The sequence below is a fragment of the Callorhinus ursinus genome, unplaced genomic scaffold (assembly GCF_003265705.2).
Source record: "Callorhinus ursinus isolate GAN/ISIS: 27379988/994484 unplaced genomic scaffold, GSC_fseal_2.0 scaffold82, whole genome shotgun sequence".
Taxonomy (NCBI): domain Eukaryota; kingdom Metazoa; phylum Chordata; class Mammalia; order Carnivora; family Otariidae; genus Callorhinus; species Callorhinus ursinus.
This window is the reverse complement of record NW_027397144.1, coordinates 917898-945128: the sequence shown is the minus strand read 5'-3', so window position 1 is coordinate 945128 and position 27231 is coordinate 917898. Positions and strand designations below refer to the sequence as shown.

General features: G+C 51.6%; 2 protein-coding genes across 6 annotated transcripts in view; one reads left to right on the top strand and one right to left on the bottom strand.

Annotated features, from left to right (window-relative positions):
• Positions 1-186: 186 nt before the first annotated feature.
• On the top strand, positions 187-12140 carry KEAP1 (kelch like ECH associated protein 1). 2 transcript variants are annotated; one of them, XM_025863035.2, is made up of 6 exons: positions 187-452; positions 2476-3161; positions 4735-5420; positions 6482-6687; positions 7170-7346; positions 7491-12140. In XM_025863035.2, the coding sequence occupies exons 2-6, from the start codon at positions 2523-2525 to the stop codon at positions 7655-7657; spliced, it is 1875 nt and encodes a 624-aa protein (XP_025718820.1). In that variant the 5' UTR covers positions 187-452; positions 2476-2522; the 3' UTR covers positions 7658-12140. The 2 variants fall into 2 exon arrangements, with proteins under 2 accessions (XP_025718820.1, XP_025718819.1); XM_025863034.2 differs by lacking the exon at positions 187-452 and adding an exon at positions 498-831.
• Positions 12141-20153: 8013 nt separating this feature from the next.
• PDE4A (phosphodiesterase 4A) overlaps positions 20154-27231 on the bottom strand; it is a 42398-nt gene continuing 35320 nt past the window's right edge. For all 4 annotated transcript variants that reach the window (XM_073887679.1, XM_025863274.2, XM_025863275.2 and 1 more), the window contains 6 exons: positions 27003-27167; positions 26675-26774; positions 26360-26514; positions 26021-26143; positions 25400-25582; positions 20154-22765 (listed from right to left, as the gene is read on the bottom strand). In XM_073887679.1, coding sequence (XP_073743780.1) covers positions 22076-22765; positions 25400-25582; positions 26021-26143; positions 26360-26514; positions 26675-26774; positions 27003-27167 — 1416 coding nt within the window. In that variant the 3' untranslated portion in view covers positions 20154-22075. The remainder of the gene's footprint in view (positions 22766-25399; positions 25583-26020; positions 26144-26359; positions 26515-26674; positions 26775-27002; positions 27168-27231) is intronic.

Below are 27231 nucleotides of genomic sequence, written 5' to 3'. Positions count from 1 at the left end.
AGAAATTGGGCGGATGGAAGGGACCTTGCGAAGTGGGGACAGACCGGGACGTCCCCTCCACCCCCCGCCCCCGGCCTTGCGCCCTAGCCCTCGCCCGCTCCTTGCCCAGGGGCACCAGGCACCTGCGGGAAGGGCGGGGAATCCCGGCTCCTTCCCTACCGCGCCTCTCCGCCCTCTCCCCGCCTCCTTCTCGTTGGACCCGAGGCCGCCCCCCACCCGACGTCCAAGACCCCGCAGGCCTTGCCGCCCCAGAGCCAAGGTTCCCCGACCGCGGACGCGCCCGCGGGCGCCCCATAACGAAAGTTAAGCGGGAGCCGCCCCCGGCGGGGCCGCGGACCCTCGGGTTTCCCGGAAGCTCTGCGCGCGGGTGGCACCACTGTGCGGGGAGCCGCCTCGGTGCCCCGGGCATCCCCACCCCGCGGCAAGAGCTACGAGGCTACGCGGGGGCCGAGGTGAGCGCGCCGGCCGGTAGGGCTGTCCACCGATCTCCAGTGCAGGCAGGGGCGCGCCGGGCCTCGAACCCGAGGCTCTGATTCCCGGCGGCTCCGACCACGCGGCTGGGTGCCCCGCGCCGCACTGACGGGCGGAGTGGTCGCCGCGCTGGGGCTGCGCAGCACGGTGACTGGCGGCGGGGGCGGGGGGAGCGGCCCCTCTGTCCTCCCCGCCGCCGGAGGCCCGGGGCCGCGGGGACTTTTATTCTGACACGGCCGGCGCCCGGCTCTGCTTAGTCATGGTGACCTGCGCGCGCTCCGCGCCTCCCCCCCGGCGCGCAGCGATGGAGGCGCCCGGGCCTGGGCGACGGAGGCGGAGCTCGAGCGCGGCCATGGCGGGGTGAGTGAGGCGCCCTGCGCCGGGGCTGTGCGAACGGCGGGCCGGGAGTGCCCCGGGGGTCGGGGAACGGGGCGCCGCGGGTCCGGTCGCCCTGGGGGTCCCGCGGCCTCGCGGAGGGCCAGGAGGGCGCGGCTCGAGTCCAAGGCTTTTGTTGGACGGCGCGACTCGAGGGGTGGCGCGGGAGCTACGCCAGCCGGGCGAGAGGCCCAGGGAGTGCCCCTCGGACCGAGGGCCCGGGAGCCCGGCGCGCTGGGGAGCTTGGTCTGCGCCTTGGGGTTGGCAGTGGAAAGGCCGCGCGACAGGGGTCACTTCCTCCCTTCTGCAGGCCTTGGTGGCGGCTCAGGCAGGACATGCGCAGTCCCCCGCTTATCGCTTCGCGGGTGGGAGGGGGGACGTGCCCAGTGTCCAAGGGGCACCGTCGACCGACTGGCCAAAGACCAAGAGGCAGGACAGGGGCCTCAGCCGGGGAGAGGCGGCCGAGCGGCGCCCTGGGCCCGGTGGAGGAGGGTGCTCTGGCAGGCACAGGGGAGTGGGCAGCCAGCCAGCCACTTGCTTACTGACCCCTGAGCTAGGCCCCAGGCAGGACGTGGGGGAGCACATGCGGGGGTGGGCACAGCCCTGACTTACACAGGGCTCCTTGCCTTCGTAAGCCCTGGGGCTGAGGACCAGAGGCATGGGCCATCCTTCAACAAGCAAGCCACGGAGCTCATTTCGGTTTCTGACAAGTGCTGTGGCGGAAATAAAACAGGGAGGCGACGGCTCTGCTCTGAGTCCGGGAAAGATAAATGGACAACCTGGGGAGCCTCTTGCAGACCCCCCTCTTCTCCCAGCCGGATCTTTCAAAAACATAGCTCATGCCCTGGCCCTCCGGACTCTACAGGTTTCATGGAAACCTTCCCTTTAGTAGTATTTCTCATTTATACTCCTCCCTGATTCTCCAGATTGTCTCTCTCATTCTGCCTCTGAGCCTTTGCACTTGCCATTCCCTCTGCCTGGAAAACCCCTTTCACATGTACATCTCCTGCTTGTCTCAGCTCTAACAGAGCCCTGGACTACCCGATTTAAACTAACTGCCCCAAGTCACACTGTTCCAACGCTGTTGTCCTTTTCTTCACAACCCCAATTTCTACTCAAGTCTTGCTTATTTTACTTAGGGCCCATCTCTCCCCAAGTGTCATCTCCAGGGGGGCACAGTTTATATCTGCCTTTCTCCACTGCTGTGTCTCCAGTGCCTAGAACAGTGCCTGGCACATAGTAGATACTCACTAAATGTTGGTGAGGTAAATGAAGGAATGAGCTAGACATGCTCTATCTAGGAAGGGAAGGGCCACTAGCCAGCTGGAACAGAGTGAGCAAAGGAGAGAGGTGGACAGAGGCTGACTGTGTACGGCTTAGTAGGACATTGCAGAGTTTGGCTTTACTCTTTGTGCCATAGGGGGATTCTGAGCAAGGGAGGGACATCATCCGACCTGTGTTTGAAGATGGACTCTTGGGCTCTGAGGCCATGTGGCAGTTAGTGAGCACAAATGGACATTGCTTCATCTGGGCTTGGGAAGGAAAACTGGTCTAGAAGTCACTTTATCTTTAAAAAGAGGAGGCCTGACCCCAGGCCCTGCCCCCAGCCCTGTGCTCTCCCTCCTCCAGGCCTCTGAGTGCCAGTGGTGGTGTGGTCCCTTGTCACCTGGAACCCCATGCAGCCGGAACCCAGGCTTAGCGGGGCTGGGGCCCGCACGCGATTCCTTCCCCTGAGGTCACAGCGCCCTGAGGGGGCAGGGGACACGGTGATGTACGCCTCCACCGAGTGCAAAGCCGAGGTGACGCCCTCCCAGCATGGCAACCGCACCTTCAGCTACACGCTGGAGGACCACACCAAGCAGGCCTTTGGCATCATGAACGAGCTGCGGCTCAGCCAGCAGCTATGTGATGTCACACTGCAGGTCAAATATGAGGACGCACCAGCCGCCCAGTTCATGGCTCACAAGGTGGTGCTGGCCTCATCTAGCCCCGTCTTCAAGGCCATGTTCACCAATGGGCTGCGGGAGCAGGGCATGGAGGTGGTGTCCATTGAGGGCATCCACCCCAAGGTCATGGAGCGCCTCATTGAGTTTGCCTACACGGCCTCCATCTCCATGGGGGAGAAGTGCGTGCTCCACGTGATGAATGGCGCCGTCATGTACCAGATCGACAGTGTCGTCCGCGCCTGCAGCGACTTCCTTGTGCAGCAGCTGGACCCCAGCAACGCCATTGGCATTGCCAACTTCGCTGAACAGATCGGTTGCGCCGAGCTGCATCAGCGCGCCCGCGAATACATCTACATGCACTTCGGAGAGGTGAGTGACAGGAGGAGACATGGAGCCAGGGCTTGGGGGCGGTATCAGAAGGACCAGGGACAGATGGTTGGACATCCCTGTCTTCCCTTGAGATGTGAAGGGTCAGATCAGGGAGTTGGAGAAAAATGGGGTTCTGAGGTCCTAGTCTGCACATCTGGGGTGACTCTGGGAAACAGCTGAGGAAAGTGAGAGCTTCCTGGGTCTGTCTCTGGGCTCCCCAGCTTCTCTGGGGCCAAGGGTAGGGAAGGGTGCAGTGCACATTGACAGCAGCTCAACCCTGGGGTGCGCTAAAGGAGGGCCCAATATTTTAGACAGTCTGCAAATATTTATTAAACGCCCATGACATGCTGCCTACTTCAGATGTGACCCTTAGACGTGTTTTCTCTGGTCAGCGCAGTGTTGTACTTACACTGTTCTTGGTTTCATTTTCGTTTTTAAGTGGAGGAAGTTGTGAGCAGAAAATAGCAGATTCCTTGTAAAATCATAATGATGAGCCCAAATTCTTGGGTGGCAGCCACTAGAGGTTGTGCCCTTGGGATGATGATGATAATAAGTGTTTGTTGAGCACTTGCTGTGGGCCAACCCCTGTTCTAAGTGATTTCCATTCTTTACATCATTGGATTTTCCCAACGATCCTATGAGGAAGTACCACCCTTAGGTGTGGCCCAACAGGGCTGTACCCCAGGCCCCATGCCTTAGGGAGTCCCGTGCTTTAGAGGGCCTTCCTGGAACTTTTCAAAGTCCTCCTCCAGTTGCCGGGATCAGCTGAAGTAGATACCGCCCTGGTTTCCATTTCTCTCCTTAAGGGGTAGATGTTCTCTTTCCTTCTACCCCACGTGTGGGGTTGACCAGATGAGGAGCGCTGGCATTAGTCCGAGGGCCTATGGCTTCCAGGAAGGTGGTCTGTGAGCAGGGCTTTTCCACAGGCCTGCACAGTGTTTCTTTAAAGGGATTGCGTGGGCTTGGGGTACCAGAGTGTTGGTGACCTGCTGATGTCGGGTGAATGAAATTATTTATATAGACTGGTGCCTGACAAGAAATATTTGCCTGGGGCCCTGTATACCCTAGGAGTAGCCCAGCTATGAGGTAGCTACTAATAATAATCCCTCTTTTACAGAGGATGAAAACCAAGGCATGGAGCGTTTCAGATATTTGCCCAAGATCACCTAGTTAGAAAGTAGTGGGCCAAGTTGCAGCTCAGCCTTCTTTCTTTAGAGCCTACATTTTTGTAGAATATTCTATGGCTATTACTTTTTCCTTTTTCAGTCAATCTGCCCTTTTGAAAAAGTAATTTTGTTTAAAAAAAAGGTAACAATCTTACAGTTCAAGCACAAAATGATACAAAAAGGTACATAGTACATTGTGTCTTTGCCCACTTGCCTGAGTACTTAGGTACTATATGCCTGGCATGTAGTATTAACTCATTTAATCTTCACAACCTACAAGTTCATGCTGTTTGAACCCCCGTTTTACAAAATAGGAAACTGAGATTGTCAGAGGCAGGTTGAGTGACTTGTCTGCAATCATACCGCCGTTGAGGGGAGTCAGCCTGTCACAGTAATGCCCTCCGCAGGTGGCCAAGCAAGAGGAATTCTTCAACCTGTCCCATTGCCAGCTGGTGACGCTCATCAGCCGAGACGATCTGAACGTGCGCTGCGAGTCCGAGGTCTTCCATGCCTGTATCAACTGGGTCAAGTATGACTGTGAGCAGCGGCGTTTCTACGTGCAGGCGCTGCTCCGGGCTGTGCGGTGCCACTCACTCACACCCCACTTCCTGCAGATGCAGCTGCAGAAGTGCGAGATCTTGCAGTCGGACTCCCGCTGCAAGGACTACCTGGTCAAGATCTTCCAGGAGCTTACCTTGCATAAGCCCACGCAGGTGATGCCCTGTCGGGCGCCCAAAGTCGGCCGGCTCATCTACACCGCTGGTGGCTACTTCCGCCAGTCACTCAGCTACCTGGAGGCCTACAACCCCAGTGATGGCACCTGGCTCCGATTGGCAGACCTGCAGGTCCCTCGCAGCGGCCTGGCCGGCTGCGTCGTGGGTGGGCTGCTGTATGCTGTGGGTGGCCGGAACAACTCGCCCGATGGCAACACCGACTCCAATGCGCTGGACTGCTATAACCCCATGACCAACCAGTGGTCGCCCTGTGCCCCCATGAGCGTACCACGCAATCGGATCGGGGTGGGGGTCATCGATGGGCACATCTATGCCGTTGGTGGCTCCCATGGCTGCATCCACCACAACAGTGTGGAGAGGTGAGTGGCAGGGCCCGGAGGGGTGGGCTCTGAGGTTTCCACTGCTAACAGGGCCGAACCCATTGGGATTTGGGGACCCCCCCTGTTGTTGAGTGCCTGTCTCTGTGCTCTGCCTTCAGGGAGTGGAAGCCTCAGGTGAAGCTAAATCCATGGGAGATTTATGGTCAGTGACATTGGATGATGTGTCTGGGCCTGGGAATTGCTCACAGGGCTGTCACAAACCCATAACAACTGCAGATTTGGAAAGAGTTCTGTCGGTCTGAAGTTTGTAAAATGCTAATTTTATTACAACATGACACCTCAGTGCCGTCTGCCCCCAAACTGCCATAATAAACAGATGTATGAGGTCTTCTATGTGGAAGGTGCCCCCTCGTGCAGTGCACAACCTACACAACTGCATGATGACCCTGTGTTTAGAGGCTGAGCAGTTTTGGCTTCCAACTTTTGCACAGCCAGTCCTCTGCTTTCTCCTCTTCCAGAAGCGTGATCCAGGATACAGTTCTCAGCTGGAGAACTTGTTAAAACAAACTCCCTGGCCCACTGCTGGAGATCTGGCATTGGTGGGTTCGGAGTGAGGCTGGGGAATGGGAATTTTAAACAGACACCACACTTTGAAAAAAACCATCCTGGGTGGTAGCCTAGTTGTTAGAATTAGGATTCTGGTGTCCTAGAAGGCTGGTTCATACCCCCAGCCCCAGCTCCTTGGTGACCCGGGACATGCCATTTCCTCCCTCTGTGCTTCTGTCTTGTCGTCTGAAGATGATGGGGAAGTGGGAGATGATGATGAGAACCACCTGCCCGACCGGCTAAAGTGGGGTTTTGGGGAGCTAACATAACACGCAGTACAGGGCCTGGCAGGTGGTGTATGGTCGTGCCACCACCAGTGTCCAGCAGACGTGCAGGTAACCTTGAGCAGATGATGGCTGTGAACCTGTTTCCTCAGAGGAAAGCTATGAGGAGTAAAGAGTTCAAGTGCAGAAAGAACTAGCAGCATGTTGGGTCATAGTGTTCCACACAGGTGAGCTGTGATCGCTGTTGTCATTGTTCTTATGCCCTTGCAGGTATGAGCCAGAGCGGGACGAGTGGCACTTGGTGGCCCCAATGCTGACTCGAAGGATCGGGGTGGGAGTGGCGGTCCTCAACCGTTTGCTCTATGCCGTCGGGGGCTTTGATGGAACAAACCGCCTCAACTCAGCCGAGTGTTACTACCCAGAGAGAAATGAGTGGCGGATGATCACACCCATGAACACCATCCGGAGTGGGGCAGGTCGGTGGGGACTGCCGGGAGGGGAGCATGGAGGAACCCTCTCCCGCTCCTGGGCTTAAAACTCGGCAAGACCTGGGGGAGGCTTCCTGTTCCAGTCTTTTTTTTTTTTTTTTTTTTTTAAAGATTTTATTTATTTATTTGAGAGAGAGAATGAGAGATAGAGAGCACGAGAGGGAAGAGGGTCAGAGGGAGAAGCAGACTCCCCCGCTGAGCAGGGAGCCCAATGTGGGACTCGATCCCGGGACTCCAGGATCATGACCTGAGCCGAAGGCAGTCGCTTAACCAACTGAGCCACCCAGGCGCCCCCTGTTCCAGTCTTAAACCCTGGGGCACGCACAGGAGAGCTAGACCCTGACGGTGGGAGCTCTTGTCTTCCGGCTTTGTTTCTGAAGGGCGCCCTGGGAGAGGGGAGAGGGGAGGTGGGGCCTGGGGCCCCCCAGTGCCAGGCCCTGGAGTCACCCTCTCTGCACGGTACGGTTTAGGAGTCTGTGTCTTGCACAACTGTATCTATGCCGCGGGGGGCTATGATGGTCAGGACCAGCTCAACAGCGTGGAGCGCTATGACGTGGAGACGGAAACGTGGAGTTTTGTAGCTCCCATGAAGCATCGGCGGAGTGCCCTGGGGATTACTGTGCACCAGGGAAGGATCTACGTTCTCGGTGAGGCCCTGGGGGCGGGGGCCTGGGTGGAGAAGACCGATTAACCCCATCTTTGGGGGGCGGGCTCAAATCCCAGGAGGAGGGCGTCTCTCCCTCTTTCTTTCCCCTCAGAGGGGGTGACTGGCTCCTCTGCTCTCCCGGCAGGAGGCTACGATGGCCACACGTTCCTGGACAGTGTGGAGTGTTACGACCCAGACACAGACACCTGGAGTGAGGTGACCCACATGACATCGGGCCGGAGCGGGGTGGGTGTTGCTGTCACCATGGAGCCCTGCCGGAAGCAGATCGACCAGCAGAACTGTACCTGTTGAGCCACTTGTGTTTCTTGGGCAAAAAAATGGTCTGATCGAGAGTATGGTTGTTTTTGTACAAAAACAGGGACAAAAAGAAAAGGCGACAGAGCAAATGCTTATCCTCCAAGATGGGAGGCTGAGATGCCTCAGTGTTCAAATGACAACTAGAAAGAAGGCCAGAGCGGGAACCCATGAGCCTGTCAGACTCGTCCCAGGTGTGTCCAAAAGAGCCTTCCTGGGAGGGGGCGGGTGCATGAAGGGCAGGCTCCCAGGAAGAGAGGCCCCTGCACCCACTACCCTGAGAATAGGCCTGGGTCCCACACCAGCAGCCACCACCTCCCTTTGCGGTAAAAGCAGGTGCTGAGGTCAGGCCGGGTTTTTGTTTCTTGCGTCTTTGTGGTTGGTTCCTGGAGGCCTGGGAAGGAGCCAGCTGAGGCCTCACGGGTGAGGCTCCTGTGAAGGTGTGGACCGCAGGGATGGGCCCGTACACAGAAACCACTGGATATCTCTGCCCTGGACAGTCATTTTGTTGATAAGTAACCATATAACTTTCCAATGAAAATAAAGAACAAACTAACTAGCTGTCTTCCACCCGGGCTCCCAGCTGGAGGTTTCGAACCTGGGGACAGAAAGGACTCTTCTGAAAGGGTACTCAAGTCTTTGATTTTGAGTTTGAATTTGAAACCAGGTCGTCATCTCTGCCCCTCGCATCTTGACATGTAGGGCATCTTTCTCCCCAGAGGCAAGCCACGCAGGGCTCCCTTTGTCACACTGGGCTTCTTTGAAGACAATGACCTAACTCCTTGACACCTCTTTTTTAGGGATCCCTAGAGTTCTATTTTAAGGCAAACCATCCCCAACATGCCTTCCAAATCGGTGAAAATCTATCCAGTCATTTGTATGCGCTTCAATAACACAGACTGAGCCTTTTATTTAGGTGCCTGCATATTAAAAGGACAAAAGGGGTTCTTGGGAATTTTCTTAGGCAAAGGGCTCGATATAACTTGGTCTCTTCTGAACAATTCGTGTGAAGGCAACATATGGCCTGGATCTCCTCTTAAGCCAATTAACTTTGTTTTTTGGGTTTTTTTTTTTTAAGATTTTATTTATTTATTTGACAGAGAGAGGGAACACAAGCAAGGGGGAGTGGGAGAGGGAGAAGCGGGCTTCCCGCGGAGCAAGGAGCCCGATGCGGGGCTCGATCCCAGGACCCTGGGATCATGACCTGAGCTGAAGACTAAGCCACCCGGGCGCCCCGCCAATTAACTATTTGTATTGGGAGAGTGGAGCAAAGAGGTCTCAACTATCAGGAATGTCCTAGGTTCTCCCAGGTAGCTTAGTGAGGAAACATTTGATTCCTTCCCTTACCTCTCAGCTCTGAAGCTTCATTCACTCAATCCACCTGAAGGTTTTCTCAGTTGTACCGCTTCCTTGGTCCTCTTCCTAAGGTTTTATTGGAACAAGGAAATAAATCTTCATTGGCTGCACTGAATGGATGGGAGAGAACAAGGAATTCTAAACATAGTATCTGGATAGCCTTTTAGCATTTGCAGTGTTTTTGCACATCATTTGATCCTCAAGAGTGCTGTGAGCCAGGAAGGGTCAGCCTGAATTCTTTACAGATTAGAGGTTCAGAGAAGTGATTTACCCAAGGTCATGTGGCCACTAAATGGTAGGGTTTAGGTTCGACTCTAGTGGACACCAAAGCAGTTACAACTCAATCTAACACCGTGTGTGAGAAGGGACATAAAGAGGTCCCGTGGGTCAGTGTGTATATCAGTGAAAGTTCCAGAAACAGCGATCTAATCTAGAGTCAAGAGGAATTTGCATGTAAATCCGTTGCCAGAAGCCGCACAGCCTATCCCAGAGTGGGGTTTCCTTCTACAAGGGCTGGGACCCTGGTCTTGAGGTCAGGTTTCAGCTGATTCAGTAAAGCAAGGTGAACAGTTTGCAAAAATAGTACTTGGACACCGGCTGGGCATTAGGCCCTGTGTAAGCTGCTGGACCAACAAAGGTGAGTATTTACATTCACTTTCTAACTCTGCAAAGACAGCTGTTTATGAAAAGACCTCACTGTGCTAGGTATTGGGGCTAGGGTAGAGAACAGGCCCCAAATGATCCCGGCCCTCGTGGAATTACAGCCTAGCAGAGTGGGGTGACCAACTTGTCCTGGTTTGCCCAGGACAGTCCCAGATTGAACACTGAAAGGCTGGCATCCCCAAACCCCTCAGCCCCCCAGGTAAACTGGGTCAACTCTACAGGTAAGCCAGATGCTGCAGCAATATTACAACTGTGCTGAGTGACAGGCAGCTGAGGATCGTGGTTAAGTTCCCATTTGGAAGTCGATGGCTCTGGAAGCCATGTGGACACGGCTTGGCTGCAGAGCGGAGTGCACTGGGGAAGGCGAAGCAGCTATCGCGTTAGCCAGGTGAGAGGTTGGCAGTTTGGATTAGCCTGTGGGAGCCAGAGAGAGGTTGAATCTACAGCTGAGGGGACTGATAAGGGCAGAGAATTAGGAATGCTCCTGTGTGGCTTCAACCTTAATCCCGGCCAGGGGTAGAGAAGCTTTGAGGAGGCTGCAGGTATAGAAGGGAAGTGGCAATGTTTTGGGGGTGTGTCGGATTTGAGGCCTCAAGATACAGTTGTTGTAGGAGAGTGCACAGTCATTTTGCTCGCCTTCAGGCTTTAATGTTTCCAACAGGTCTCGAATGGTTGTTCTACCAGACCCGAAGTGAGGTGTTCAGACACAGTGAGAAACAGGCATGACACCGTCTCTCTCAGAGAGCTACAATTAATGATCACAAAAATGCCTACGTAATTAGGTTCAAAGGTAAGCCCTCTGAAGGCCAGGAGCTTGACCTAGGTCAGAGGCCCCGAGAAAGCATTGTTGAGGTGGTTTTCTCACAGAAATCCAAAGGAACTTATAGTGTAAACTTAGTGAGGAAAGGAAGGGCAAGCTTCGGGACAGAAGAAGCATCACATGCAAAGGTCCTGTGGCACCAGGAAGCAATCTAAATGAACTCTGAGAGGGAGGAGGAACATGGTGTCAGAAGAGGCCCTGTGGGCCATGCTCATTTCTCTTTAATTGTTAAATACCTAAGTATTACCTTAAAAAAAAAAAGAGAACTTTATAGATAAAGCTGAAATCTTACTATCTCTCCATTCCAGTCCCCTCTCAATTTAAAACAAACTGCAGTAATGTTCTATGTATTTCCTTACAAAAATGGCATAATGTTACCTGTATTATTCTGCAACTTGCTTCCCCCGCCCTCAGACTTCTAGATCTTTTTGTCTGTGACATCACATTCCTTTTGCCAGGTACCTATGTTCTGTTTTATCTCTTCCAGTACTGACAGACATTTAGGTCTTTTCATTTCTCAAAATTACAGATAAGGCTGAAATGCCTATTCTTAACCATGTCTCCTCGGGCACAAATCTGTATATTTCTCCGGGGGGATACTAAGGTAGAACTTACTAGATCTTAGGGTAAGCACAGCTTTCCTTAGATGCTGCCAGATTGCCCTCCAAAGTGATTGTAACAAACCATATTCTTACGGCTTCTAGCAGTTCTTTTTAAATTTCACACAAATTTATCACTCTCCCTTGATGTTTTTTCTCTTCTGTGTCATATTTAAGAAGGACTTTTGGTTCTTGCCATTTTCCATGGCTTCCTACCCATTTGTTAAGTTGTTGTCTCCTGCCCGTACATTTGTTTCTGCCTAAGTTAACCAGACTCGGTTTTTGTTCTGTTAAAACCAAGAATCCTGACTAACAGAGACATCAAGAAATTTTTGTACTGTTTTTCCTTCAGATATTATTGTTTTGTTTTTGTACTATTTTTAAATCCAACAGGAAGTTGTTGGTGTGTGTGGTATCAAGTAGGAATTTAATTTTGTATGGATATCTATTACTCAACCATTTATTTTTCAAACCATTTCTTGACTAATTAATTCTTTACCCATAGTTCTTAAATGCTATCCCAATCATATGCAAACTTCTCATGTATGTATGGGACCTCTATTCTGTTACATTGACTTTCTACTGTTTTACCTAAATACCCATTTTTGCATCAATTTCATCATTTTAATTACTAAAGTTTTAACATGTCTTAATATCAGAATAAGTCCCTTCTCCCTTTTTCTTTCTATTTAAAAAAAAAAAAACCCTGAGCTATTCTGTTACTGCATATTTATTCTTTGTTCCATGGATGAAATTCCATGAAAAATCAAAATTTTAATTGGGTTGCATTAAAATTATCAAGTTGGGCTGGAATAATATTTTTACATTAGGCCTTTCCGTTCATGAACTTAGGGTATCTGTTTAGTGAAGTCTTCTTTGCTGTTCTCAGGAAGGCTTTATAATTTCTCCACAAAGGGCTTGCAAAGAGTTAATTCTTGGGAGTTTTATGGGCCTGGTTGCTGTTGTCAATGAGATCTTTACTCCTTGATCCTTTACAATTGGTGTTTCTGAAAAAAATAAAATAAAATTGGTATTTCTGGTATATGGGGAAGTTGTTGATTTAGATATCTTGATCTTCCACCAGCCTCTTTCTAGTTTTCTAGGTTTTTTTTTTTTTTAAGCAGATAGTTAAATCGTCTGCAAATAAGAATAGTGGAATGTCATCTTTTCCAATAGTTACGCCACTCATTTCTTGCCTTACAGCATTAGCTAAGACCTTTGAAATGTTGGTGAGTTGTGGGAATAGTGGGGAATAATTGTCTTATTCCTAATAATAAGGTGAGTGCTTCTAATGTGCCACCATTAAATCTGATGTTTGCCAAACGATTTTCTGTAACTTATACCTTAAGTTTTGCTGGAACTTTTTTCAAGTTCATACTCTATACCTAGTTTGCTACATGTTGTTATTTTTTTAATTATAAATGGGTGTTGAATTTTCCAGAAGTCTCTCATTCAATAGGTGGGTCTCAAGAAACTGCATTTCTAACATTCCCAGTTGATGCTGATGCTGCTTGTCCAGGGACCACACTGCAAGACATACTGGTATAGAACAAGAACAGTGGGTTAAAAGCACATTCTGAGAAACACTTAAGGAATAAATGGAAGAGAAGCCCCAACAAACAACAGCAGCAGAAAAGCATGAGGAAAACTAAGAAAAGTATAGTGTCACAGAGTTATAAGTGGAGGAAAAAGTCGAGCACAAAAATTTTAAGGAACAATGCTATGAAGTGCAAAGAGCTTCAGAAAGATCCCTTCAAATGCCCACGGATTTGGTGACTGGAAAGTAATCTTAGAACCATTTCAGGAGACTTGTGAGGGTAAAGCAACAGATCCTTCAGTAAATGTTTATGGAGTGCCTCCTTGGACCAGGTACTGTTGCTGAGAAGACAACACTGAATCAGTGAAGGAAACTGAGGAAGAGAATCTCTCTTCTGAGGCATTTGGATGAGAAGAGGCAGAAAAAGACTGGCTGAAAGCTAGAGAGGAACAAAGAATTCAGGGAGGGTTTGGGGGTTTGTTTTTGAGATTCAGAAAACAGAGCATGTTTATAAGCCTAGGGAAAGTTTCAGTATAGAAAGATTATCAAAGGGGTACCTGGGTGGCTCAGTCGGTTGGGCGACTGCCTTCGGCTCAGGTCATGATCCTGGAGTCCCGGGATCGAGTCCCACATCAGGCTCCCTGCTCAGCGGGGAGTCTGCTTCTCCCTCTGACCCTTCCCCCTCTCATGTCATGTGCTCTCTCTCTCTCATTCTCGCTCTCTCAAATAAAAAGACTTTTAAAAAAGGAAGAAATAAAATATGCAATATTTAAAAAAAAAGCTTTAGAAAGATTATCAAAGATGAGGTGAAAGAGGATGGATTCATAGTGATGGTAAGCAAATAACTTCCCACTCTCAAGCAAGTGGACAGTGTCTAAGGTAACCTTTAGCTCTGTGAAGGGCACTGTAGTTCTGGACGCTAGAGTCCCTTGCTTTGTGCAATACAACATGCTGTCGATTCAATGAATATCTTCTCCCTTGAGTGTGCATTCTGGTTTTAAAAAATATAAATGTTAGTGGAACTAAATTTTGTGGAAGATAGAACTTAAGGGGGGGGGGGAAGAATACACTGGAATCAACAGACTAGGCTTGAGACCCATATCTGGCACTCAAACTTGGTGCAAATCCTCTCTGTGCCTGGCTTTCCTCATCTGTAAAATGGGAATAATAACTACCCCAGCTCCTGGCACGCAGTAAGATACAATAAATGTAGTATTACTGATAGGAATGAGGCTTAAGTACTGGAAACCTGATGTGCTAACGTTAATTGGGATTATCAAGGTTGTTAAGGTTAGCAAGATAATGGTAGAACATTTAGTGACCTCAGACCACTTTACGTGTGTTACTTAAAATTCCTCACTGACTCTCGTAACCTGTGAAAAATCAGAGCTTCCACCAACCCAGCTGCCTTACTTTGCGATGATTTTGTAGCTCCGCCTAACTCTGGGCTGATACAGGAGGTGTGGTCTAAAAGGGACACAGCACCCTCTTGTGGGCTTCTAGGCAAAAAGAGGAACTGTTGCCAGAGAAGGAAAGCTAGGAAAGGAACAAGACTGGAGGAGCCCAGGGTGCAAAATGACCTGACCTTGGCTTGTTCCTATTTTTTTTTTAAATTAGCATTCTTCAAAACTTCTGGGTAAATTATATTTATAGTAAATGAAACACAACTGCAGATGCATCAGGAAGCTTCCCCCTATTTAAAGAGCTCTCCCTTCCCTGAGCCCCAGCACCACGTCCACACCTCAGGGTCATAGCTTTGATTTTCTTAGGCCACATGTTAAACAGGGCACTCAGGAACATTTTTCAGACTACATATCCCAAGATCTGCCCGGATCAAATCAGCTGCTCTAGACCACTTTGGTGGGAAATTTTAAACCGAGCTGCTGACTTCAGCTGCCTCTTCGCCTTCACTTGCTCTTAGCTTCAGGGTCAGGGAAGATGAATTGCGTTAGCCAAGGAGCTGGTGTTTAAATCTCAGCTACGGCAGGTGCATCTCTTTCTTCTCTACTGCGAGTCTTCCCCTTACTCATCATACTTCACCCTCCCTGTCATCTCTCCGTTCCACTAAGGATTCACCAAGTGAAGCGGTGGGGCATGGACAACAGATACTTCCGTGCCTACTATGTCCCAGGCACTGGGCAGTGACAGCTAGGAGCAGACAGTTTCTGCCCTCCTGCACTTGTAGTCAGCCAGGCGGGAGACAGACCGATGGTTTCTTAATGAACAATGAGGAAGAAGTGGCGTCACTTGCAGAAGTCATGAGCACTGTATTTGTGGGCCTCGTATTCAGAATTATTCTTCTATTCTTCTGTCTTGTTCACCATTTGACACATACAACAGGAACCTCACACGCATTTGAATGTGGACGAGACAATTCGTGATCACAGTGGACGGACGATGCATCTTTGCAGGACTGAATGCAACTGGCCCGGTCTTCCCAGGCTGCGGATTTTGCCAGCTCTGTGCTCAGCCTTTTAGGATTTCAGTTCAGCACTGGGACGCCCTTTCGACCTCCCTCCAACTCTTACCATCAGATCTTTTGGGACTTCATGGACCAAAGTAATCCCTCTTCCAGGGCTCAGTCCTACACATACCCAATCACTCAATAAGGACCTGCTGACCCTGTCAGGGACCGTGCGAAGCACTTGAAAGATATTTTAAGGCAGCTTTAGATCTTTCGCACGGCTCCCATTTTAGGAGAAACAGCCCCAGTTCCTTAAACAATTTCTCAGGTGACACGGTGAGTTCCTCAGGAAAGGCTGATGAAGCCGGGGTCCACCCAAGGAAGTATGAATGGCTCTGGCATCCCTCTCAGGAAGAAGGGACAAGGCTAGGGTTCACCTCTAGAAGGACAGAGGACGCCGGGGTCCTCCTCAGGAAGAGGGAACATCTCAGGGGTCCCTCTTGGGAAAAAGGGTTGGTGTCTCAGGAAAAAAGGGAGCAATGACGCCAGGGAACTCTCAGGAAAGGAGGTTGACGCTGGGGTCCTCTTAACGAGGGAGAACGACGCTGGGGTCACTCTCAGGGAGTGACGCCAGTTCCCCTCACCCGCCTTGAGGTTCGCGCACCTGCAGCAGCCGGACAGCCTCAGCTCCCTCAGCCCTCGGGTTCCCAAGGCGAAGCGGCCGCGCCCCTCATTGGCGGCCTTCTCGGCTAATGACAACCACGACAGCCAATCGTGGTGCAGGGGGAAATCTCCCGCGTGTCCTCGCCACGCCTTCCACTCGGTCTGCGCGTGCGTACATTTCTGAACCCGCTGTAATTCCCTAGCTCCGCTCTGGGAGGCGCTTAGGGGCCGGAGGTGCCAGTCTCGCCTTCCTCCCCGCCGTGACCCATTTATAGTAGAACCTACTTTATAAGGCTGTTGTGAGAATTCAGTGCGATAATTTACGTAAAACAAACAGCGTCTGGCACATAGTAACCTGGGCAGCTATTATTTGCATTTTACAGCGAGGGAAACTGAGGCACAGAACAAGTAAATAACCTGCTCCCACGAACCCAGTCATTAACTGGAGACGTGGAAGCTAGAATCCAGGCAAGTTGAATCCAGAGTCTGTGTGCTTATCTACCATGCTTTTGTGCCTCCCAGATAACAAATACCGCGTATTTTTTTACCCTGATTATAAAATAACTTTGCCCTTGATTATAAAATTAATACCTGCTCACCGCTAAAGGTCAGAAAATATCAAAGACTACAGACCAGGAAATACAGATCTCTCTTAATCCTACCACTGGAGACATTGTTAATATTAAAAAAATTTTTTTTAAATTTATTATTTGAGAGAGCGCGAGAGCACGAGCAGCGGGAGGCGCAGAGGGAGAGGGAGAAGCAGACTCTCCGGGATCGTGACCCCAGCGGAAGGCAGCCGTTCAACCGACGGCGCCACCCACACCCATGCGTCCCTAATGTTGGACATTTTTCATAGTTCTTTTTGAATTTTTTTAAAGATTTTATTTATTTATTTGACAGTTAGAGACACAGTGAGAGAGGGAACACAAGCAGGGGAGTTGAAGGGGGAAGCAGGCTTCCCGCGGAGCGGGGAGCCCGATGCGGGGCTCGATTCCAAGACCCTGGGAACACGACCTGAGCCGAAGTCAGACGCTTGACGACTGAGCCACCCAGGCGCCCCCATTTTTCATAGGTCTTCACTATTCTGACCAATACTAGAATGGGCATTTTGTGCCTTCATCTTTAGGTTTTTATCCAACTGCTTCTTTAGGATAAATATTTAAAAACTGCAATGGGTGGGGCGCCTGGGTGGCTCAGTCGTTAGGCGTCTGCCTTCGGCTCGGGTCGTGGTCCCAGGGTCCTGGTATCGAGCCCCACGTCGGGCTCCCTGCTCCGCGGGAAGCCTGCTTCTCCCTCTCCTGCTACCCCTGCTCGTGTTCCCTCTCTCACTGTGTCTCTCTCTGTCAAATAAATAAATAAAATCTTTAAAAAAATAAAAAAATAAGAGTTTAAAAAAAAACTGCAATGGGTGGGTCAAAATGTATGCAGTTACATATTTTTTAACTTTTTTAAATATTTTATTTATTCATTTGAGACACAGAGATAGAGAGAGAGAGAGAGAGCATGAACAGAGAGAAAGGCAGAGGGAGAGGGAGAAGCAGGCTCCTCACTGAGCAGGGAGTGTTAAAGGCAGACACCGAACTGACTGAGCCACCTAGGCACCCCCATACAGTTAAATTTTTGATAACTATTGTCAGACCACTCTTGGAAAGCTGTATGTGCCAACTTCCACCAACACTAACAAGCTATCAAAGTTCTTTGCCTACCCAAGGATGGTCCATCTCTTCGTTATTTGCCAGTTGATTAAAAAAAAATATATATATATAGGGACGCCTGGGTGGCTCAGTTGGTTAAGCATCTGCCTTCGGCTCAGGTCATGATCCCAGGGTCCTAGGGTCGAGCCCCACATCGGGCTCCTTGCTCAGCGGGGTGCCTGCTTCTCCCTCTGGCTGCTGCTCTCTCTCTCTGACAATAAATAAATAACATCTTTAAAATATATATATATATATATATATATTTTAGGGGCACCTGGCTGGCTCAGTTGGTGGAGCATGTGACACTTGTTCTCGGGGTCTTGAGTTCAAGCCCCATTTTGGGTGTAGGGCTAAAAAAAGGGGGGAGCAATAATAATGAAAGTATCAGGTAGTTATCTAGTAGCTATATCATTGTGGGACAGACAGTAGGTGAAGTGAGGTCTCTGCCTTTTCTCGACAGGGTTAGAACCTGGCCCCAGTTTCCTATAATGGTATATATCTCAAGGACTGCTGGAGAGCCAATAAGATAATCCACCTAATGAGTTTAGCACAGGGCACAGCCCTCCAAAGGCTGGAAGAGCCAGGGCCTTTTGTCCCGGACCACATAGCTTGTTTGCAAGTGGCTGGTGTCAGTTTCAATGTGAACCACCTCCACCCCTTCCCCAGGTCTCCCTGTCCTATTCAGATTACAAGGCCCTGCTGCTGTGTCCCATTGCCCTTGGTCACCTTTGCCTGAGGAAAGATGAACTCCCCATCATGAGGATTTTAAAGAGCCAGCTGATGGTCACATGCCCACCTCTGCCCTTTGATCCACATTCTCAGATTGTCACAGTGTCCCAACAGAGGAGGCATCTGGGACATCATGCCTACACTTGGGGAAACTGAGGTCCAGAGCAAGAAGGCTCATCAGCCTTCCCCTGCAGCCTGGGGTTGGTGCTGTCGCCTCCTGACCCTCAGCCCGACACCCTTTCCCCGACTCTGCCTCCCTTTGAAACACCCTTGGGAAAACGTCTGTGTCTCCTCTTTACTTCTTGCACAAAGTTCAGATTCCCTGGAAACTTCTACCTAGTTTTCCAGCTTTTTTTTTTCCCCCTCTCTGGGTCCAGGCTAGCCCCCACTCTTCTGGGCCAGGATATCTACATACTGTAAATCTTCAAAACCACAGTGAAACAGGCAAACCTTTGTACACGCTAAATCCTATACATTCACCCTCTCAAGTTCCAGAACTGTATAGTCTCAGATGGTAACCACTGGTTGCATGTGGCTACTTAATGGAAAGGAAAAGAAAAACCCCAGCTCCTCAGTGGCACTCATCACATCTCAAATGCTTAACAGCCACGTGTGGCTAGTGGCTACCATGTTGGATAAGCACAGACAGAGCATTACCATCATTGTAGAAGGTTTCACTGGTCAGTCCTGCCCTAGACTGACTGGGATTTTTGTTATCCTCATTTTATAGATGAGACAACTGAAGGTCAGAGAGAATAGGCCCAAGGTCACACAGCGGGAGCTGGGATCTAAACTACTGATAAGGACATGAATAGAGCGGAGTAGGCAGGTCAACCTTTGCTTAGATCCAAGGAAGCTGCCCTCATTTTATTTCAAAACACACATGTTGTGAATATATACATCTATTGATCCCACTGTCTAACAACCACTTAAGCACTGAGTGTGTGTGTATCTCAATTTATTGCACGCAAGAGGCAGCCAGTATTCTAAACCGAAAGCTCAAATCACAAACACTTCTGTTATCCATATCTTTATCCACTTGGGAAGTTTTCCTCCTTAGCATAATGAATGTCAGAAACATTGGTGAAATCAAGGGTTTGTTAATTACCCTGATAAAGGTGGAGAAAATGGGATCCCTTGAGGGGAATTAACAGTATTCAAATATGTGGACTGGTTAAAATATCTGAGTCGTTCCCTCCCCAACCTCGAACACGCTAACGAAACAGCTTCAATCCCAAGCCAGTCTTGTGTGAATTTGGACGGTTTAGGTCGCCTGATACGGACCATAAGGCTACAGGCTCAAAGCAACACAGAGCCCTGCCTTTAAGATATGATTCAGATTTGGGGGCATCTGTCTGGCTCAGTCAACAGAGCGTGCTACTCTTGATAGGGCCGTGAGTTCGAGTTCCACATTGGGTGTAGAAATTACTTAAAATCTTAAAAAAAAAAAAAGATATAGCTATCCAGGTTCAGGTTTGTTTTTTCGTTTTCTTTTAATGCAACATGAAGGTTGCAACACCAAAATGGCCAGGATCCTGGGAATTCATATAACTTATAGGGGTAAATAAATGCCCTTGTGCCTGTTTATCAAGTTTAACGTCTGCCCGGCAGAATGTGACCAGAGACCTTTTATCCCATGGCCTGGCAGCCAGATGGTGGAGGTATTATCAAACAGGCCCCCTCGAGGTTTCCAGGAATGACTCTGAGATTCCAGAAGTACCCAAGAGGTCTGTCAGAGATGCTAAGAGAAGTGGGATTTACCTGGGTCTGCTGGCCTCCAAAGACCAGTCCGAACCTCCACTTTACAACCTGGAGTCCTAGAGCAGGTGCCCGGTCCAGGCCCTGGGGCGGGGCAGGGGGGGCGCTGCGTCCTGCCACATTGCTGCCCCCCTTCAGGTTCTATCTGCTTGGGGAGGCATAGGGACAGAGCCTCCCTTTCCCCCTACCCCATCCCAGGCAGACAGTGCAGGAGAGGTGGACCTCCCAAGAACAGGGTGGGAAAGGAAGTCACATAAGCCAGGAAGATCAGTGAAAGCCTTGATTTAATTGGAGACAAGATCGAAGGATTGATTATCGATCAACGGACCGACTGATTGATCGTCGAAATGGACAACACAAGAGCAGCTCAGGGGGGTCCTGTGCCCCCCCCCCCCGGGAGAGGAGCCCTGATTGGGGGTGGGGTTCCAACTCACCAGTCACACCTGGGTAAGGGGAAGCCCTCGCCCCTTACAATGACACGACTTCCCATCAAGCGGCAGCGCGGAATCCACCCTTTCGGGGTCTATGGTACAGTTTGTATAATACAGTGGGAATGGGGACTCTCTCTCTGGGAGACCCCACCCCTCCTTCCCCTGACTGGGTCTACTGGGGAAGGGCAAGTTTATTTTCCCTTTTTGCCTCTGTAGAATAATTTACAAACCAACCATACAATATGTACAAAAGAGAGAGAGAGAGAGAGAGAGAAAGAAAAGAAAGAAAACCAAAAAGAAGTCCCACTCCAGTCACTGGCTGGGACAGAAACTAATGTCGCTACAAAAATGAACCCTGTACAGCATCATGGGGGTGGGAGTGGGCGGTAGTCCCCACAGGGATGGACAGACAGATGGAAGGCTGCGGGCAGCTGGGGGCTACAGTACCGTGTGCTCAGAATTGGGGGTGGGGGCATGAGAGAGAGGCCCTGCCTTGCCCAGCTGCAGAACTGGGCCGAAGGGCATAAAGGAGGGAGAAGGGGGGGGGGTCTTTCCTTCCAAACAGTCCCCCACGGCTTGGAGAAAAAGGGCCTTGCATCTGTCTGTCGTATTGCTCCAGGAATAGCTAAGGGGCGAAGGGGAGGCGTGGCCAAGTGGGGGCAAAGGAGAAATGACTTTGGTTGGTGCCAGGGTGGGAAAGGGCTGCCCAGAAAGGGGGTGTGGGTGTACACTGTTATTGCTTCCTCCTAGGGCAAAGGGTCATGAAGGGGGTCAGGAGGATGCTGGGGCGGGGGAGCTGCCCCGGATGGGGGCTCTGGGCCTGGTCCCACCCGACCCAAGGTGTAGGTGGGAGCCACTGCAAACCCCTCTCCTAGGGCCACGGGGATCATTAAGGCAGAAACAAGAGGAGAAGCAGCTGGAAGGAGGGGTATGGTTCAGAGCCATCTCCCCCCTAAATGGAGAAAATTCAAACAGAACCCAAAGTGAAAGGGCAAGGGGATGGCAAGCGGAGGGGGGATCAGGCCCTCCTCGAACCTCAGACCCCAGGTTAGCGGTGTGAATGTCCCTCCAACACCTCCCCTCTGCTACATCTGAAAGTGCACAGCTCCCCTGTCCCCGTCCCTGTCCCCCAAGTTAGTATTGCCAGGTTTGTGCAAGATGAGGCGGAAGACTTCTGGGGGTGGGGGTGGTGGGCAGTGAGCCAGAGAGGGGCTGGAGTTGGGGCCTCCCCTGGTGACAGCCCCCCAGAGCCCCCGCCCAGAATGGCTATTCCTGGTTAGGTTCCAGAGACCCTCCAAAATTCAGAGGAAAAGCCTGGAGGGAGGGAGGCGCGATGCCTGCTTGGGCCCAGGCGGGGAGCCCTAGGAGGCCGGAAGACTGAGCCTGGGACCTGGGCCGGGGGAGGCAGCCGGGGAGGGACACAAGGGGTTTAGTCCGGAAAAGGAGCGTCTACAGTGGCTGTGTTTTATCCTGGTTTTTTTTTTTTTTTTCTTTTTCTAAAAATGTAACAATTAAAATTCCAAAAATAAAATCCCTTCTGGGACCTCCGCCCCTTGTTCCCCAGCCCCCACCTCCAAAAAGAGGCCCCGTGGGTGGGGGTGGGGGGAAAGAGGAAAAAAAGAAAAGAGAAAAAAACCCACTTTTCTGTTTTCTTTTTTCTCAGGAGGCCCAAGAGTCTTTGAGGCAGTGGAGGAGGTGGTCGGGGGGAGATGGTGGTGGAGGGAGGCAGGGAGAGCAACAGGGTGGAGGGGCCGGGGCTCAGGTAGGACCTCCAGCTGACCCCCACCCACCAGGAGCTGGGAGTTGGGGGGGGTCCTCGCCAGATGTTCCTGTGCAGGCACTGCACGCCCTCTTGGCAGCCTGATGCTCTTTTTGGGCCCCCACCTCGGCCGCCATGGAGGGGAGGCCCAGGAGGCCCGGGGCTTCCTCTGGAGGGGGCGGGGTCCTCAAGGCAGGCAGAGGGGGACTCTCAGCAGACAGGGCCAGGGGTCTGCTGCGGCCCCCAGCCTCCATGGATGCATCTGGGGACACGGACTCGTCCTTGCCCGCAGCCACACTATCTGCGGAGTCGCCTTGCTGTGCGAAGCACGGTGCCTTTACCTTCACCTCTGTGGCCATAGCCTGGCCATCCACCTCCCATAGTTCCTCAGCTGGGGATGGATCCTGAGCCAGGGACAAGTCCTGCACTTCAAATGCACCTGGGGAAGTAGACAGCTCCTCCTCCTCTTCTTCCTGCAGCGTCAGCTCAAACTGGAACTTATCCGGTGGGGGTGGGTGGCCTGGCCCTCTGGGGTCCTCCTCAGGCGGCGGTGAAGGGCTCTGCCGGATGGCGCTGTAGTACCAGTCCCGGTTGTCCTCCAACGTGTCCAGGATCTCCTGGGCATCTGGGTGGACCAGGTCAGCCCACGTCTCCCACAGCGGGTGCACAATATAGTCGATGAAACCCACCTAGGAGAGAAGGGAGAGAGGTGTAAACTGGTGGCCCGCTGGTGCAGATCATCCTGCCATGCTGTGCGATCTAGCAGAATGTGAAAGAGGCTGACAGCAGTTAACCTTGTAATCTTGCTTCTCCAGATCCACCCTGGAAAAACTTGCGTGGGTAAGAAAAAAAAAAAATCTTTACATATGAGATGCCAACAAATACTGGAAACCTCCATGTATCTGTCAGCTGGGAATTAGTTTTTAAAAACTGTGGTACACCACAGATATTAATAATGACTTTTTTTTTTTTTTTTGCAACAAAGAAAAACTAGAAATAACTCCATGGCAGGGTATTGCCTAACCCACTTTGATGTTATCTTCTCTCCTTCTTATTTTTTTTAAGTTTTTTAAAAAATATTTTATTTTTCGGAGTGAGAGAGCAAGAGAGAGCACAAGCAGGGGAAGCGGCAGGCAGAGGGAGAAGCAGGCTCCCCGCTGAGTACGGAGCCCGATGTGGAACTCGATCCCAGGACCCTGGGGTCACGACTTGAGTTTGAAGGCAGACATTTAACTGACTGAGCCACCCAGGCGTCCCTCTTCCCTCCTTATTGACAGAATCTTGATTTTTCTTGGTGGAGGCAATGCTTCCCCTACACAGCTGAAAACTACATTTCCCAGCTGCCTTTGCAAAGAGAGAGGGTGGCCGTGTGACCACAGGTAGATGGAAGATTGGAGCTGGGGTGGGAGTCGGGAGTAGGGGTGCTGCCTCAACTGGCAGAGACCTTTCCTCCCTGCTTTGTAGCCAGAACGGCTAGAGCTTCCACAGCATCCGTGACCACGAGAGGCATCTCTGGGGACAGAGGCCCCAAGCTTCTGATGATAGAAATCTCCTAGGTGCCTGACCATTTCATGGAGACAAAGGGAGTGCTATTCTTCCTCTAGGCTTTTTTACATAAGAGGGAACACAAATGAAGGTTTATCTTGTTTGAGTCACTGCGAATTTATAACTCCTCAATACCTAAATGTCCAGCCACAGGAGAAAAACCATTAGCTAGTTTCCCCAGGAACCATTAGCTAACTAAATCTGTGAGAATACTATACAACAGTCAAAAGCGATGCACTAAATCTACGTGTAATAACTTGGACAGATCTCCAAGGCATTGTTTGGGGGAAAAAAAGCAAGCTGTATAAAAATAGGTATATACTGATAAAATTCGTATGTTTTATTTTTTTTTTAAAGATTTTATTTATTTATTTGAGAGCTAGAGAGAATGAGAGAGAGAGAGTACGAGAGGGAAGAGAGTCAGAGGGAGAAACAGACTCCCTGCTGAGCAGGGAGCCTGATGCGGGACTCGATCCCGGGACTCCAGGATCATGACCTGAGCCGAAGGCAGTCGCTTAACCAACTGAGCCACCCAGGCGCCCAAAATTCGTATGTTTTAAAAAAGCAAAACCCATGAACCACTAACTTGCCTGTAAACATAACTATAATAAAATGTATGAAACTGGTTTTCCCAGGCGTTGGTAGGATGGGGGTGATCTGCATGCTCAGGGGACATTTGGAAGGGTCCAGAAATATTTTTGGTGGTTCTAACTGGAAGGGGAGGGTGTAGGCCAGGGATGCTGCTCTACATCCTCCAAAGCGCAGGACGGCCCCTGTGGCAGAGAATGATCGGGCCCCAAAAGTCAACAGTGCCAACGCTGGGTAACTCTGGTCTGGAAAGGCGTGCACAGTGAACTGGGAAAAATAGGTCTCACCAGGGAGGAGACTGGAAGTAGGGAGGGTGAGAATCTTTCACGTCCCCACTTTACAAACAAGGCTGTGTTTCTGTACTTCTTGTCAAGTTAAGTAAGCACACAATGACGAGTCATTGCATCTCATTTCAAAATTCACCAAAAATCAAGGGTAAGCATCTGCCTTGGGTCCCGGTCATGACACCAGGGTCCTGGGATGGAGCCCCTGCCACTAGCCCCCTGCTCAGCGGGGAGCCTGCTTCTCCCTCTGCCTCTGGCCGTCCCCCCACCCTCTCACTCCTGCTCCCTCAAATAAATAAATAAATAAGTAATCTTAAAAAGAAAAAATCCACCAAGAATCAAGGACAAGATCAGTGGCCAGGTTACAGGGAAATTGAGAGGCTGTATCGACGTAAGGTCTCTAACTAAGAGCCAGGTAAGTAGTATTATTAATGCTACTTGGTGGCTACAAATGAGTTAGAACTTGTTTGACTCAGGTCTACAAATGGGGAGTCCAGAGGCCCAGCTTGGTTGTTCTGTAGGAGAGAAAATGTTGCAAATTTCCCATCAAGATAGAAAAGGGAAAAAAGCACAGACTAACTTGGCTTTGTGGAGGGGCAGCTCAGGAGCGTCTGGGCCCCTCGGAGCTCCAGGCCAGCATGGGATGGGGAGGGCCACCCTGCTGCCTTCCACAGGGGCCACAAAACTGTACCTGAGGGCGCCTGGGTGGCTCAGTTGGTTAAGCGACTGCCTTCGGCTCAGGTCATGATCCTGGAGTCCCGGGATCGAGTCCCGCATCGGGCTCCCTGCTCAGCGGGGAGTCTGCTTCTCCCTCTGACCCTCCCCCCATCTCAGCATGCTCTCTCTCTCTCTCATTCTCTCTCTTTCAAGTAAATAAATAAATCTTTAAAAAAAAAAGCCCTGTACCTGAGACTTCTCCACCGAGGCTGTGTGCTTGTCACACATGGGGCTGATCTCCATGCCCCGCTCCCGCTCCCGGTCGCCCTGCTGGAAGAACTCAGCCATGATGCGGTCCGTCCATTGGCGGTACAGCCCCAGTGGTTTGGTGGGGTTGCTGAGGTCTGCACAGTGCACCATGTTCCGAAGGACCTGCGTGAGGTGGGGGACCTTCAGAGGCCATGCCTGTGTCCCAGTGTGGGACCTCATGCTTCCTTACCTCCCCCTTTACAGGGAGAGTGAGAAGAAGGCGTGGTGAGGATAGGGAGAAAGGGAGGGGAAATGAGGAGGAGAGGGGAGAGCAAGGGAGGGGGAGAGAAAAGAAAGAGATGGGTGTGGGAGAGGAGAGAAGGCAGTGTTGGGGGAGGCGGAGGGGACAGGAAGGGGTTGATGGAAGGGAAGAGGAAATGAGGAGGGATGGTAGGAGATGGGGGTTGGGATGGAGAGATGGGAGGGAGAGAGAAAAGAGACAGGAAGATGGGCAACATGGGAGCTGGAGGCTGGAGGCTGAGGGAGGGGAGCCACCCAGACCCAAAGGGGGGAGAAGAAGAGAGAGGCTCTAGTCTCCCTATATGGGGGGCGAAGGGGCACCTGGATGCGGTCGGAGTAGTTGTCCAGCAGGAGGACCCCCGAGCTGGTCACTTTCTTGGTCTCCACCATGGTCTTCAGGTCCGCCAGGAGGGTCATGTGTTTGGACATGTCCGTGGCCAGCACCTGTGGGTGAGGGGGGCATCACAGGGGCCGCTGAAGCCCTGTTCTGGGTTGTACCGACCCGACCTGCGCCTCTATAGTTTTCGCTCAGCACAACCTGTCCCCAGCCCCCACAAGGGACGCCTCTCCCGGGGCTTCCAGTCCTGGACTCAGACCCTGCCGCTCCCCAAGCCTCAGAGGAGACCTTTCCAGTCCGGTCCCCGCCCCGGCCCCGCCCACCATGTCGATGACCATCTTGCGCAGGCTCTGCCGCTGGCGCTTGCTGAGGTTCTGGAAGATGTCGCAGTTGTCTTCCTGCAGCAGCTTGAAGCCCACGGCCAGGTGGTGGTTCTCCAGCACCGACTCGTCGTTGTACATGAGCGCCAGCTCCGAATCTGCGGCCCAGGCCCAGGCAGGTGGTCAGGGGAGCGCAGGAGCCATCCGGGCCCGCCCCCAACCCAGCAGGCCCCGCCCCCAACCCGGCAGGCCCCGCCTCCAGCCCGGCAGGCCCCGCCTCCAGCCCGGCAGGCCCCGCCCCCACGGGGGGCCACTCACTGGTGTTGATGAGGAACTGGTTGGAGACCCCCGGGTGGTCCACGTCATGAATGGCAGCCGCGAAGAGGGCGGCAAGAATCTCCAGGTCCGTGAACACAGCCTAGAGGCAGAGAGTGGGGGATGGAGAGAGATGGATTAGAAAGATGGGGGTTCTGAGAGACAGGATAAGACAGAGATGGGGGTGTCACAAAAAAGGGGGTTCAGGAGAGAGAGATAAGGATCAGAAAGAGGAACAGGATCAGAGAGGGACGCAGGTCAGAGACCCAAGGCCGGAGAAACAAACGGGAGACGGGAGGTGGGCAGTGAGAGACGCGGGGGCCAGGCTCACATCGAGCGCAGGTGTGGCCAACAGCACATGCGTGGACTGCAGCACATCAGCCGCGTGCAGGCTGTTGTGGTAGGCCACATCGGGGTGGTAGTGGTCCTCCAGGGTCAGCATATAAGTCACCATGGTGTCCACTGGGATGCGGAACTTCTTTAGCAGGTCCCGCTCCTGAGGGTAAGGTATGAGGAGGGGGCAGTGACTCCTGCAGGCTCTCTGCTCTCCACGGTGCCCC

Coding starts and splice junctions, on each gene's coding strand:
- KEAP1 (XM_025863035.2), top strand. CDS start 2,523: ATGCAGCCGGAACCCAGGCTTAGCGGGGCTGGGGCCCGCACGCGATTC. Junction 5,421..6,481: donor CACCACAACAGTGTGGAGAG/GTGAGTGGCAGG, acceptor ATGCCCTTGCAG/GTATGAGCCAGAGCGGGACG. Junction 6,688..7,169: donor CACCATCCGGAGTGGGGCAG/GTCGGTGGGGAC, acceptor GGTACGGTTTAG/GAGTCTGTGTCTTGCACAAC.